The 12,329-nt window shown below is 61.2% G+C and overlaps 1 protein-coding gene across 29 annotated transcripts in view; it reads right to left on the bottom strand.

The window, feature by feature from the left end:
- Nucleotides 1-745: 745 nt before the first annotated feature.
- Nucleotides 746-12,329, bottom strand: part of NCOR2 (nuclear receptor corepressor 2) — a 215,164-nt gene continuing 203,580 nt past the window's right edge. For 10 of the 29 annotated variants that reach the window (XM_032471262.1, XM_032471264.1, XM_032471261.1 and 7 more), the window contains 10 exons: nucleotides 11,548-12,089; nucleotides 10,173-10,394; nucleotides 9,880-10,025; nucleotides 9,190-9,383; nucleotides 8,151-8,300; nucleotides 7,430-7,578; nucleotides 6,601-6,654; nucleotides 3,716-3,937; nucleotides 2,476-2,655; nucleotides 746-1,912 (listed from right to left, as the gene is read on the bottom strand). In XM_032471262.1, the coding sequence (XP_032327153.1) occupies nucleotides 1,731-1,912; nucleotides 2,476-2,655; nucleotides 3,716-3,937; nucleotides 6,601-6,654; nucleotides 7,430-7,578; nucleotides 8,151-8,300; nucleotides 9,190-9,383; nucleotides 9,880-10,025; nucleotides 10,173-10,394; nucleotides 11,548-12,089 (2,041 nt within the window). In that variant the 3' untranslated portion in view covers nucleotides 746-1,730. The remainder of the gene's footprint in view (nucleotides 1,913-2,475; nucleotides 2,656-3,715; nucleotides 3,938-6,600; nucleotides 6,655-7,429; nucleotides 7,579-8,150; nucleotides 8,301-9,189; nucleotides 9,384-9,879; nucleotides 10,026-10,172; nucleotides 10,395-11,547; nucleotides 12,090-12,329) is intronic. The other 19 variants (XM_032471273.1, XM_032471275.1, XM_032471285.1 and 16 more) reach the window with 11 other exon arrangements.

Here is a 12,329-nt window from a genome sequence, read left to right as displayed (position 1 = left end):
CACCCAAAGGTTCCAGGATCCTGCAATCCAGGTCCACCTCCCAGGGCAGATCCAGGACTCAGCACAGCGGCCTGAAGTCTTCCAAGGGGGCACCATCTCCTGGCTGCCAGGTGTCTACACGCTGGGCCAGCCCTCGGGCCGTGGCCCAGCCCCACACCCTGCAGAGGGAGCCCAGGGTCCCTCACGCCACAGGGCACGGCTGACCTTGACTCAGCTGGTGGAGGTGCTCTGACCTCTGCTTGGAGAGGTGGGCGGGCATCAGAGGCCACATGCAGGCTACCAATACCCCCAGCGCCGAGGGGTAGCTGAGAGGCAGCTCTGGGGCTGCCAAAACCTGCCACCTGCAGGGGCCTTTCAGGAGCAGCGCCCGGGGACAAAGGCCTTCCTCCTGGGCAAACAGGCAGCAGCCACCACGCAGGGAGCCACAGCACACGCCCCCCTCTACTGCCGGCCTCGCCAGAACGCCTCTGACAGTTAAGAACTGATGATGCCCACCTCAGACACCACCAACACGAGTGTGATCACGCACCCTCCCCGATACTCTCCCCACGGGGGTGGCTGTTCAATGTCCGCACAGTGACATCCTCACTGTGGGTATGTGTTCGCCCGCAAGGGGGACGAGTCTGGTGAGTCAGGGGATGTGTCCCTGAGCCCTCCCCCCAGGGGTACACTCCCACCGCCCCCCTCCGCAAGTCATCTGCCCTCCTGGCTGGCCGGTCCGAGGGAGAGAAGAAGCCTCTGTAACTCGAGTATAAGTCGCTTTTTAATGAGAACAACGTGTGTAAATGACAGGACGCCACCGCCGTGCGCAGATGGCGGTCACAGAATACCCATCAAATTCATTCTGCCCAAGGAAGGAAGGGAGGGAGGACGCAGGGGGGCTTGCGAGCGGGCAGCCCCTGCCCCCCTGCTCCTGCGGATGATGGGGTCACTGACTGTCGGCCTGCACACGCCTCCTGAACGGTAAGCAGAGATCGAAAGCACAGCAGCAATAATACTGGGTAAGTCCTTCCTTGCGTAAAACATCTGAATTAATTCATTGAAGGTATCAAAAATATACCCTGTAAACCAATACATCATTTACACCTGCCTTTCCTTCCCACCGCTGCGGCAACGATGTGTGAAAAAAACAGTCCGGTTCCTCAGAGCATCCGCTCGCCCCAGGCCGCACCTGGCCCTTTCGCCTGCCCATCTGGCCTGACTTGGTTTCCAGCGGTCTCGTTGACTGGCGCAGCCCATGGGGACCGGGACGAGAGTGCCGGGGGCTGGACAGGGCCTGTGTCCGTCTGTCCAGAGTACTAAGCGGGATGGGGGCGGAGGGAGGATGCGGGGGGCTGCTAGCTCAGTTTAGACTTTGGTTCCAAATGCGTTAAGGGGGGAGGCAGTGGCGTGGGAGGTGCGTGGTCGTCCTGCTTTGGGTCCCTGGCCGCCCCGGCTGCGTGCGTGTGGCCGCCACACACCTGCCGCGCCCCCTCCCTGACCCCTCCCCTCCCGAGCACCAGGTAAACATCCCCTGAGTAAGGTCACTGCACAGGGCCAGCCGGGGCGGGAGTCGTAGTTAAGGCTTTAGACAGGCAAGGATGCCAGCTCTGGACGGATGGACAGACGGGCGCACAGGCAGATTCAGGGGCTCCTTCCTCGGTTGGGGGAGTCGGCAGCCGCCCGGCTCCTTGCCTGGCTGCTCTGGTCGCTCGCTGGGCCCTGGCGCCGCCCCCACCCCGTGCTGACCGTCACTCGCTGTCGGAGAGCGTCTCGTACTGTGAGCAGAGCAGCGGCTTGGGCTCCTCGTCCCAGGCGTGGTGGGGGCCGGCCAGGGGCCCGCTGCCCGCGGGGAGGCCAGGTGGGGGTGGGGAGGCCATGACCCCCGCCTGCAGCCGCATGATCAGCGGGTTGTAGGGAAACGGCGTGGAACCTGCCGGAAAGATGGGGAAAGACGCCCGGGAGGCCCCAGTGAGCTGGGCAGCCCCCATGGGCCACCACCTACAGAACTGGGGCCTTGGCCTCCTGCGACCCCATCACCTTCTAACTGCCGGTAGGTGTCTCCAGCTGCCCGCCTCTCCTTTCCTCCAGCGCTCACACTGGCTTCGTGCCCGGCCACCTGTCGCTGCACCAGCAGGAGCCCCCTCCCTGTTCACGCCACTGCCGCTGGGGTCTGCTCTGCAGCCAAGGGACCGCTCAAACCTGCAGTTGCCCCACTTAAGTCCCCAGGGGCCTCCTTGCGCTCTCAAGAGAAAGCAGAGGGCTCCCTTTGTGACCCGCTGAGCCCGTGGGAACGACCCCTGCCATGGCCCTTTCTCTCTACTTCCTGGGTCCTTTGTTCCCCTCTCTGATCGCACCCTTTCCCTCTGCCCGGGCCCTGACGAGAAGCGCTGACAGCTCAGCTCCGCCCACGGGGCGGGCACGCAGCCCCCTGACGATGCGTGTATCCCACAGGCGACGGCCCCGTGGGCCCACCTGCCCACCCCTGGAGCCCACCTGCGGAGGAGGGCCGGTCCTCCCACACACGGTTGGTGAGCGGAGTCCGGCGGTTGCAGTCACCCTCCGAGTGCACCGAGGAGACGGAGGGCGGCCTGTCCCCAGACGCCAGGCCTGGGGCCGGAGACTTGGCTTTTCGACTGCTGGGTCTGCCAGAGACTTTGGCCTTCCCGCCGCCACCTGCAGGGGGACACGTGGGAAGGGGCCACGTTGGACCATGAGGACAGTGCTCACGCTGTGGGGTGGGGGGTGGTTGAGGCCCTGGCCGCCTGCTTCCCAGGCCCCCCATGGAGGGAGAACAGCAGCTCGACCCGGGGAGCCAAGGAAGTCGACCAGACGGCCAGACCCAGCCATGAGGCTGGATCCTGCAGGGGTTCCTACTAGGGGAAGGGGGTACGACTACTTGCAAACCCCCTGAGGCTGCCCTGAGGCTGATACCCCAAGCGTGGAGCTGCAGGCCTCTAGCTGGACCCTGACCACTGCCTCAGGACTAAGCCAGGACTGGGAGGCTGCAGGCCCGCTGCAGAGAAGCCAGGACCCCTGGGGCCAGGCCTGGGCCTCCACGAAGTCCAGAAACTCCCTGGGGCCACAGCATCCAGGTCAGAAAAATGGGCCCAAGATCTCCCTGCCTGGCCCTTGCTCTGATCTGCAGTGTTGACTGGGAACCCAGGGCAGGGGGAGCTGGCTTGTCTGTCTTCCCTGACTCATCTGAGTTTGGGGCTGGCACATAGACACCAGTCTCCTCCCATCGCGCCTAAGACCAGCCATGGACACGCGTGGTGACCCGAAACGACCCTGAGCACCCCCCGCCCTGACTGCTGTGAGCCCAGGGGTCCCCTGGATCCACACAGGGAAGGTGGGTCCTCACTCCAGCCTGATCTGCCCCAAGGAGACACAAGATGGGCCCCAGGACGCGGGCATCCCGGGACCTGTGTCCAGCAGGGGAGGAAGGCAGGGCAGGGCTTGGGCAGCGGCATGAGTGTTTTTAGAAAAGCGGCAGCTCCCTCGGGCCCAGTGGGCGAGGGCGGACCGGGGCGATGCGGACACTGGAGGGTGCCCGCCCAGCTTGGGATCAGCCAACTCCAGAACCACGTCAAACACGCACAAAAATCAAGTCACAAGCTCCAAAGCTGGAGGGGGTTGGTCAGAGGAACGCGGAGGCGGGAGGATTAATGACACCGGGGTGGGAACAGACGGGGCGGGTGGGGCTGGAGGGCCAAGGCGGAGGAGGCCTGCAGACCTGGCGAGGTGAGTGCGTGTTCACTCCGTCCGTCAGCAGCGGTTATGGGCATAGCAGCGGGCAGGCTGGCACTGGCATTCAGAGGGTTAAAAGCATTGGCGCTGAGCGGGTGCTCCTCCCACTGATCATATTTACCCATGAGCGCCTTTCTAATAATGGCCTCCAGCCCCATGTTGGTGCTGGCATGCTCCTGCACCGCCTGGCTTCTGCAGGTCATAAGGCCTGGGAGAGAGACACACACACAAAGGGGCCAGGAGGGGCCAGAGGACAAGGGGAGAGGGAGAGAGAAAAGCAGAGAGGGAGGGAGGGAGGAGAAGAGAGAATACACAGTGAGCACATTTCGGCAAAGCAACGTTTCTTGATTTCCCTGTCTTCCCCCCGGAATTTTCCTACAGGGGGACGGGGACAGGGGGCTCCCTCTGACTTGGGCCCTGGCAGCTCTTAGGAACTCCTTGGGGGAGGTGGGGTTGGGGGGTTAGATGACCACCCCCCAAGCCTCATTCCTACTCTGCCCTCTGGGAAATCAGAGCCCCTGCTGGCCCCCTATTCCCAGCTGGGGCTGCTTTTTTTTTTTTAATTCCAAGTGGCCTTGAAAAGAGGGAGTAGGGGCAGGATCAGAGGGTCGCCTTATTTGCTAGGAAACTAAGGCAAGGTAGAGCTCAGTACTGGGCATGGGGGGGTCCACCTTGGCTCCTGGGGGCCCCTGGGAGGCTGGGAGGGATGCTGACCAGACGGTCCTCCAGCTGCCCCCACCTGCGAGGCCTGGGACCCTCAAGCCCCTGCCTGCCCCCCAAGCTGGGCCTAACTCTCCTCCCACCCCCCTCTCCCCGCCTGGGAGCCACGAGGAGAAAGAGGGTGCAGAGACGGACGGTGAGGTGGGGGTCGTAGCCATGCAGTTACGGTGCGTGTGCGGGGGACAGGGCAGAGCTGGAGACAGTGGCGTGGCCGCCCCCGGCCCGGCCACCCCGGCACAAAGTGGCCCGATCCGCAACGGTCCCCCACGGATCCTTCCAGACACCCGCTGCAAAGTTGTGTCAGTTAAGCCTTTTCTGTTTACCAGGTTTTCTGTCTCTTTCTTGTGAACCATCCTGGGGGCTTTGCAAACCCTGGGGAATGTGCCTCTATTCGGCATTTTCTGTTAAACCACTTTGCTTTCAAAAATTGCCAACAAAGCTATCTGCCATCGGGCAAAATTTTCATGAATTTTAAAACTTCCGCTCTGAGCCAACTGTATGATTACCAAGTGGCTGAATGACGGGCTTGCCGACCCCCTAACTCATCTGTAAACTGGACTGCTGGCTCCTGGGACACTGGGAGCAACACGGCAGCTTCTAAAACTCATGTTTCCAAAGCGACTATTTGCCATCTACATTTTCTTTTTTTTCCTTTTAGTTTCAAACTCATGCACAGCCACAGGATGCCTCAACCTTTTTTTCAGCTATGTCCTGGCCACATTTCACTAGCACTTAAAAAAATAAAAATTTCCATCAAGAAAATGCAAAATCTCTAGCAGAGGTGAGTGCTGGGGACAAAAAAAAAAAAAAAAAATTATGATCCTACACACGAAAACACTGGGAAGTGGGGAAAAGATGTGAGGAAGACACGATAGTTCCTTGGCAGGTCAGTGTCCTAGCCATCACAGACGTTTACTGAGTTCCCATTCAAGGTCACCGGTCCGCGGTCTGACGGTCTAGACAGGAAGCTGATCATCTCCAGTCACAAAGCAGGAACTAAAGCAGCAGAGACCGGGGTCTGGGGAAATTTTTGTGTGTGGACTAAACTGCTTTGAAAAAAGTTGAATCTAATTTATATACAAGTTTTCACACAAATCTTTGTTGTCCTGTGTGAATTTCTACGTAAACACGCAGCTGTGTGTCTAGTGCCTTGGTCAAGGTTTAGAACGTCCTGAAAACATTCATTTCCAACCATCTCATTGTTTCGGCCAAATTGTCTCCTCCTTGTTGCCTGAGGCTCAGCAAAGCCCCAGGTGTCTGGTCTCTGGGTGGATGGACATCGGGACCCCACTCAGCAGCCCCGCTGGCCCCCTGACAAAATCCAATAGCTGCCTTGTGCTCCTCATGTTCCCAGAGCTCAAGGCCTGTGCTGGCCCCGGGGAAGGCCAGCACATCCCCCGCTGCAGATGCCCCTGGCTCTTCCCATCGGCAGGCCTGCCCACGGAGGGCATCGGCCCCGTCTGCTCTGGGCTCAGCCCTTCACGCCAGACTCGCCAGGGCACTTCCCCACAGCCTCACCCCGTCCTTCTATGAAGGCTGCAGAAACACACAGTGTGGGCCCTACCAGAAGCTGGGGGTCCAACCCCAGAGGCTCCAAAACATTCGAGAAGGCTTAAGTTTTCCCTTAAAATTGTGTGTGAGTTTTACACCCACCCCTTTATGCATCGGCTCTGCTTCCCCAGCCCCCTGGCTGGAATGTGCAAGGAAAACTAACGTTCTATCTATAAAAGATGCCCACGTGGACCCTGAGTGCAGCGTGCGTACGCACAGGCCCACTTCCCATCCACGCATTCAAACCTCCATCTGAGACCCCAGCAGACAAGCCAGGGAAGTTTCTGGATAGATGTGCGTGATTCTAATACTGTACTAGACGCACCAGGAGACCCTGGCAGTGAACTCCAGATAGAGACTCCTTGCCACTCTCGCTGGCCTTTGCATCCCCACTGCAGGGTTTTGTTTAGACCACAGGAGGGGACACGCTTGAATTAAGAAAGGTCGCCTGTCACCATGGCTACGGCTAGTGTGGGGTCCCGTTGACTCCCAAGGCCTCACTCCCAAGTCTCTTCCCAGGTCCAAACGCTCAGTGTGACCTGCCCGGGGCGCCCGACGACGGGGGAGGGGGAGGGCCGCGCAGCCCAGACAAGTGGTTACCTGCTCCGGTGATGGCTGGCATGTTGAAGATCTCTGTCCCGGGCTGGCCGATATCTGGAGGGGGTGATAAGATGGGTGAGACCTCTGGGCCCACAGGTCCTGAGGAATCACCTGCCCATTCCTGTCGCCAGTCTGGTGGAGGCAAGGCGCACCTCCTGGGAGCTTGTCAATGCAGACGGATTCAGCAGGGCTGGGGCAGGGCCTGAGATTCTGCATTTCCAACCAGCTCGCTGGGGCTGCTGACCTGCTGGCCCGTGCCCTGCACTTGGCAAGACCCTGAGCTGGACAAGCCTGGGCTGGTGACTATCTGCAAGGCCGTGACTCCAGCCCCAGAAGCAGAAAAGCCTCCGCAGGGCCCCTGAACTACCCTCAGCTAATGAGCTATCTGAGGCCCGGGATGGTGACGACCCCTCTTTCATTGGCTCACCCACTCGCGCATTCTCCTGAGGCATGCCAGGCACTGTGCTCAGCGGCGGCCGAGCTAAGCTAGGATTTATGCCCAGGAATCACATAAACAGGGGAGAGAAGTCCCACACGTGGCAGGCACCATGAACGGGGGACACATGGGGCCCTTGTATGGGTGTGACCCCATCCCTGGTGCCCGGTATGGGGCTCAGCACAGACCACTGTGTGCCGGGCACCGTTCTGGGGGCCGCACTCTGTGCAGCCAGCACTGACAGCAAAAAGACACGGCCCAGGGCTCCCTGAGCGTGAGCTGAAGGGCCAGTGCGAGAGCTGGTCAGCAGGTGTGCCGGGCCGTGGGTTTCGCTGCCGTGCTGGCCCCCAGCCCCGCAGCCGCCCCCACCCCCGGGGAGGGGCGGGCCCTTACTGTATTCGGGCTCGTTTCGGTTGTGGGTGTTCAGCTTCTTGTTGATCTCCTGTTTCTTGGATTTGACCATGGCCGAGTTGCTCTCGGTCAGCTTGCTAAAGAAGGCCGGCGGCTGGCTGGTATTGCCTGGAGATTTGGAGCCCATCCTGCTGTGAGGATCAGACACCCCAGATCAGTTCATTCGGTGCTGAGCTTGCATACCCTTGATGAGGGGGCGCTCACCATCTGAGCTGTCTTAAAAATTCATCCTGTGCCTGCATCTCTCATCTCTTAGGGGCCACATCTGAAATCTCTGTCGTTCACCTATTCCTAGGTTCAGGGTATCTCTGGAGAGCTCAGCTGCCCTGGGGTGCAACACCTGTACACCTGCAACAGTCCAACCCCTGTAACGGGCCTTGGGAACCAAAGTGGACTCAGACCACACCCTTCTGGAGGCCAGGCGGCCTGGCTTTGTTGTCTGCATTCGTCCCACCCCCGGGACCCACTTTGGTCCAGCACATTAGCTCTTTATTTCTCAGATTCTCAAATGCTGGCAACAGGGGCCCGGCCTGAGCTGAGAGACCCCAGCCTAAGGCACGGGAAGCTACCGCTGAGGTCCCCCAGCTGCACCCCAAAGCTTCTGTCAAGCCCCCAAATGCACAGCAGTGGACCGAGGCTGCAGGTAGGCAAGAACCTGAGTCCTCAGCATCCCAGGACGGGGAGGGGGCTGTCATGAAGGTACCTGGGCTCCGCCTGCTCCCCGTCCCGGTACAGCAGCGGGTACATGGCGCTCCGGGGATGCCCGGGCTCTGCCATGCCCTCAGGCGGGGACACGGGCTCGATACCATCCTCACCACTGCCCAGGGCCGACGTCTTGCTTGGCTCTGGAGACCTGGGCGGAGAGAGGGCCCCAGCTGTGGTCAGAGCTCAGAGCTCCTGCTCTCGAAGGGGTGCATGGATGCACCCCTCTCTCCACTCCCTCTCCAAGCCCTGCCTCACTCTAAACCAGGGCTTCACGCGCTTCTCCTGTGAAGGGCCAGAGGGTAAGTATTTCAGGCGTTGTGTGCCACTTGTAGTCTCTGCTGTATTCTTTTTCATTTATTTTTATAACCTTTGAAAACACAAAACCATCTCTAGCTCCTGGACTACAAGAGAACAGGCTGTGGGCTGGATTTGGCCTGTGGGCAGTACTTTGTTGATCCCTGCCACACCCCATGCCAGGGACCCCACTGTTCCCCCAAAGACACTTGCTGTCTCCCACTTCTGTGCCCCACCAGAACGGCTTCTTCATCCTAGAGCTGGGGGCCCTGCCCGCTCCTCTCTGATCCCCAGCCTCCGGGGTAACCAGGAGTGTAAGTGCACGTGCATGCTGGGAGGCTGCTCTCAGACCACACAGCGCTGGCTCAGATCCCAGCTCCACCACTTACTGGCTGTGTCTCTGTGGGCAAGTGAATTCACTTCCCCATGCCTCAGTTTCTTCACCTGTGAAGTGGAGATAACATGCCTGCACTGCCTGGGGTTGTGGTGAGGATCCCGGTTAACAAGCGTGAGGCACTTAGCTCAGTGCCCGGACCCTAGAACGTGGTGTGCGTGTCAGCTGTCATCTCACAGCACTGTGACCTTGAGCAAACTGCCCAGTTTCCCCAAGTCTCAGTGTCTCATCTGCACAATGGCTCTGAGTGGGCCTCACACTTTGCTGAGCTCAACCCTCCCAAGGCAGACAACTGACGAGGGCCTAGCAGTGCCCAGCAAGGGGCACCCTGCCTCCCTCCCCCACTCACCTCTTGCCCCCTTCACTGTGGGGCGAGCCACGGGCTGGGGCGCCATGGTCCGGGGGCGGGAGGTAGAGGTCGCTGGGTGGGCGGCGGAGGTCCAGGACGGGGCAGCTGGCTCCGGGGAAGGAGTAGAGGGGGGCGGGGAGGGGCGCGCTGAGCTGCTGGGGGTGGTGCCGCGTGTAGTCCTGCGTGATGACCTCCTGCAGCCCGAGGAGTAGGGGAGAGGTGCGGGGTCAGGGACCAGCCATCCCACCAGAACCTTCCGGGTGGGGTGAGGACTGGACTGAGCTTTGTGGGGCAGAACCCTGCGGCTGGGCTCCGGGCCCCCCATGTGCTTCGAGCCAGAACATAGCTGCCTCAATGCCCCCAAGTGCATGGCGAGGGGGTCGGCCAGGGTCTCAAACTGGGCCCCGAGATAGGTGGGACTCCACTGGCCAGCGTAAGTAAGATGTGAATCGTGGGCTGGGGCACCTACGGCTCCATCCGCTGGATGAGGGGACAGCTACAGCAGCTGAGTTTGAGATTCTGGAACCCCTGGCGTGGTTTGTCCTCGCCAAGCCCCAGATCCCTGGTTCACCCCACCAGGACTCAAGTTTACCCACCAGACTCTGTGTGGACCCTCCCCCCCCCCCCCAGGGCCCGGCCCCACCCCAGGTGCAAAGGCAATGAGGAGGAGGGCACAGAAGGGGTAGTTACACTGATATGCTGAGCCAGGGTGACCACCCGCTGGTGACCTTTGACCCCGGGAGTGGTCTGGAGCAGTGGGCTGGACGAGGGCTGGCTCTCAGGCAGCGGCCGCAGGTGTGGGAGGTGTGCAGCCTCACCGCCGAGCTTCCCTGGGCCTGTGGGCAGAGCAGAGCTGGTCAGAGGGTGGCTGGGATGGGCGCGGCGCGAGCTCAGCAGGGCTGCCGTCCTCAAGCCCCAGCTCTGCCCTCTGAGCTGTGGGGCAGGGCCAATCCCTCCACCTCCGAGCACCTCGGTCTCCCCACCTGTGCCATGGGGCGACAGCTGTCCCTGCTTCATGGGGCTGTGGTGGGTGGGGGCGCAGGGCAGGACCCCACCTGGCTGCTTGTGCCGCAGGTCCCCCTCCAGGTGGCTCTTGTCGAGCTCCTCCAGGTGCTTGGGGAGCCCCTTGTCGTGGGTCAGGCTGGGTGAGCTCACAGGGCTGACGGGCTCTACCCCGTCGGGGCTGTAGCTGCCGCCGTGGTAACCTGCAGCAGGGCGAGGTGGCGAGTCAGGCAGGCGCGGGGACTCAGGGCCAAGGCTGCCCCTCCCAGCCCGCCCTCCCATGCTGGTTGGGGCCCCAGGGCCGGAGTAGGGGGGTATTTGGGCGGACGGAGAGAGGGAAAGAGCCAGAGTGGCGGCTACTGCCTGGCCAGGGGTGGGGGTGAACCGAGAAAGGAGGGTAAGGGTGCTGCAGGGAGAGAGAGGATGGTAAAGAGATGGGTGGAGAAAACACGCAGAGAATGAGACACACAGGTTGAGGGAGATGGAGGGAGGCCCAGGGAGAGTGAGAGGTGGATGGCAACACAGATGGAAAAAGGGACAGGGACAGAGGCAGACCCAGGTTGTGGGGGCTGGGGGTGGAGTGAGATGGGGGAGGATGAGTCTCTGGGAAGGGGGTGTGGGGACAGCGGATGGGTGGTGAAGGAGTGATGTCAGTGCGGGGGGTGGCAGGGAGTGAGACTAAGGTCCCAGTGCCCCTGCCCGGGCCGCAGCCCCCGCAGTCTCCCAGCCCCCCAGCCCCACCCCAGCACAGGGGAGTCCTAAGCTGGGGCTGGAGGTGAAAGGGAAGCACGGAAGAACCCCGTTTCCTCCGGGGATGCTGGCTGGTGGGTCAGCAAGAGGATGTGGGGCCAGGTCATCCCCAAGACTCCCTCATGACCTGGGCAGGACGCACGGGCCAGGTTCCCAGCTCCTCCTGGAAAGTGGGGGTGCCCCACTCTCCGTCTTCTCCCCACTGTATGCCTCGGGGGGTGTCCTCCAAACCACACACGGCAGCAGGCAAAGACATCAGCCTGAGCCCCTCTGCAGCCCCGCTCCCCAAACAAAGGCGCGAAGAGGGAGATGGGAGGCGTGGCTGAAGTCAAAATCACAGATCCATTCATTAAAGGAAAAAAGCGAAAATCCAAAAAAAAAAAAAAAAAAAATCATGATAAAACGATGTGCAAATGATGAGGTGCCCCCAGTCAGAGGGGGTGGGCGCAGCTGAGGAATCATCAGAGCGTGCAATCGACGAAGACGAGTTTCAAAACAAAATACCAAAACCAACAAAAAATGGGGGGGAAAAATAAAAAGCAGAGATCTGAAAATATCTTTAGGCCACAAGACGGGGTGGGTGGGCGGCGGGGCCGGAAGTCTTACCATCGCGAGGGGAGTCGTTGGCCAGCGAACCTCCTTCTCGCGGCCCTTTATCGTGAGCAATTTGACGCATGATTATCGCGTCTATGAAGGTGGCCGCTGTCAGGGTGGTCTTACCCAGAGAACGGAGTTCCAATTCCTGGATGGAAAAGGGTTTACTTTGAGTCTTTTCCCGGTGCAGGTCCGCGGCCGAGGCGGGCGGCGCCGGCTGGTCCGGGCTGGCGTGGTGGGGTGCGAGGCTCTTCGCTGGGGCGCGGGCGATGGCCGTGTGGCTGGAGCCGGGGAGTGCCAGGGGCCGGGGCTCGGAGCCCTTGCTGGGGGAGGAGGCGGGCTCCAGCCCTGTGCGGGCCGGGGGCTTGGCGAGGAAGGTGTGGCCGGTGTCCACTCGGGGCCGCTCGGGCCGGGCGACCCGCGAGGCCTCCTTAGGCAGCAAGACAGGCTCCATGAGGGTGGGGTAGACCCCGTCCAGGGTGCCGCCCAGCGGGCAGTGGGTGGTGGGAGGGAATGTGGCGGCCGGGCGGACAGGCGAGGAGGTGGAGGTGGACCTGAGGGAGGAGAGGAGGAGGGTGAGTGGTTGCGGGAGCCACAGCCGGGGGCCTATGAAACCGAGGTAGGGTCACCCCTCACTTCAACACCCTGATGAGTCCCCACTGCCCTGTAATAGCTCCCAAGGTCCCCACTGCACTGAGAGGAAACCCTCCTGACTGTGGCCCATGAGACCCCATGCAACACAACCCTACCTAGCCCATCCATCCAGCCCATCTGCCCAAAACTTTACTGAGCAC

Source organism: Camelus ferus, chromosome 32 (genome assembly GCF_009834535.1).
Source record: "Camelus ferus isolate YT-003-E chromosome 32, BCGSAC_Cfer_1.0, whole genome shotgun sequence".
NCBI lineage: Eukaryota > Metazoa > Chordata > Mammalia > Artiodactyla > Camelidae > Camelus > Camelus ferus.
The sequence above is the reverse complement of the archived record's forward strand: the minus strand, read 5'-3'. Positions and strand labels throughout refer to the sequence as shown.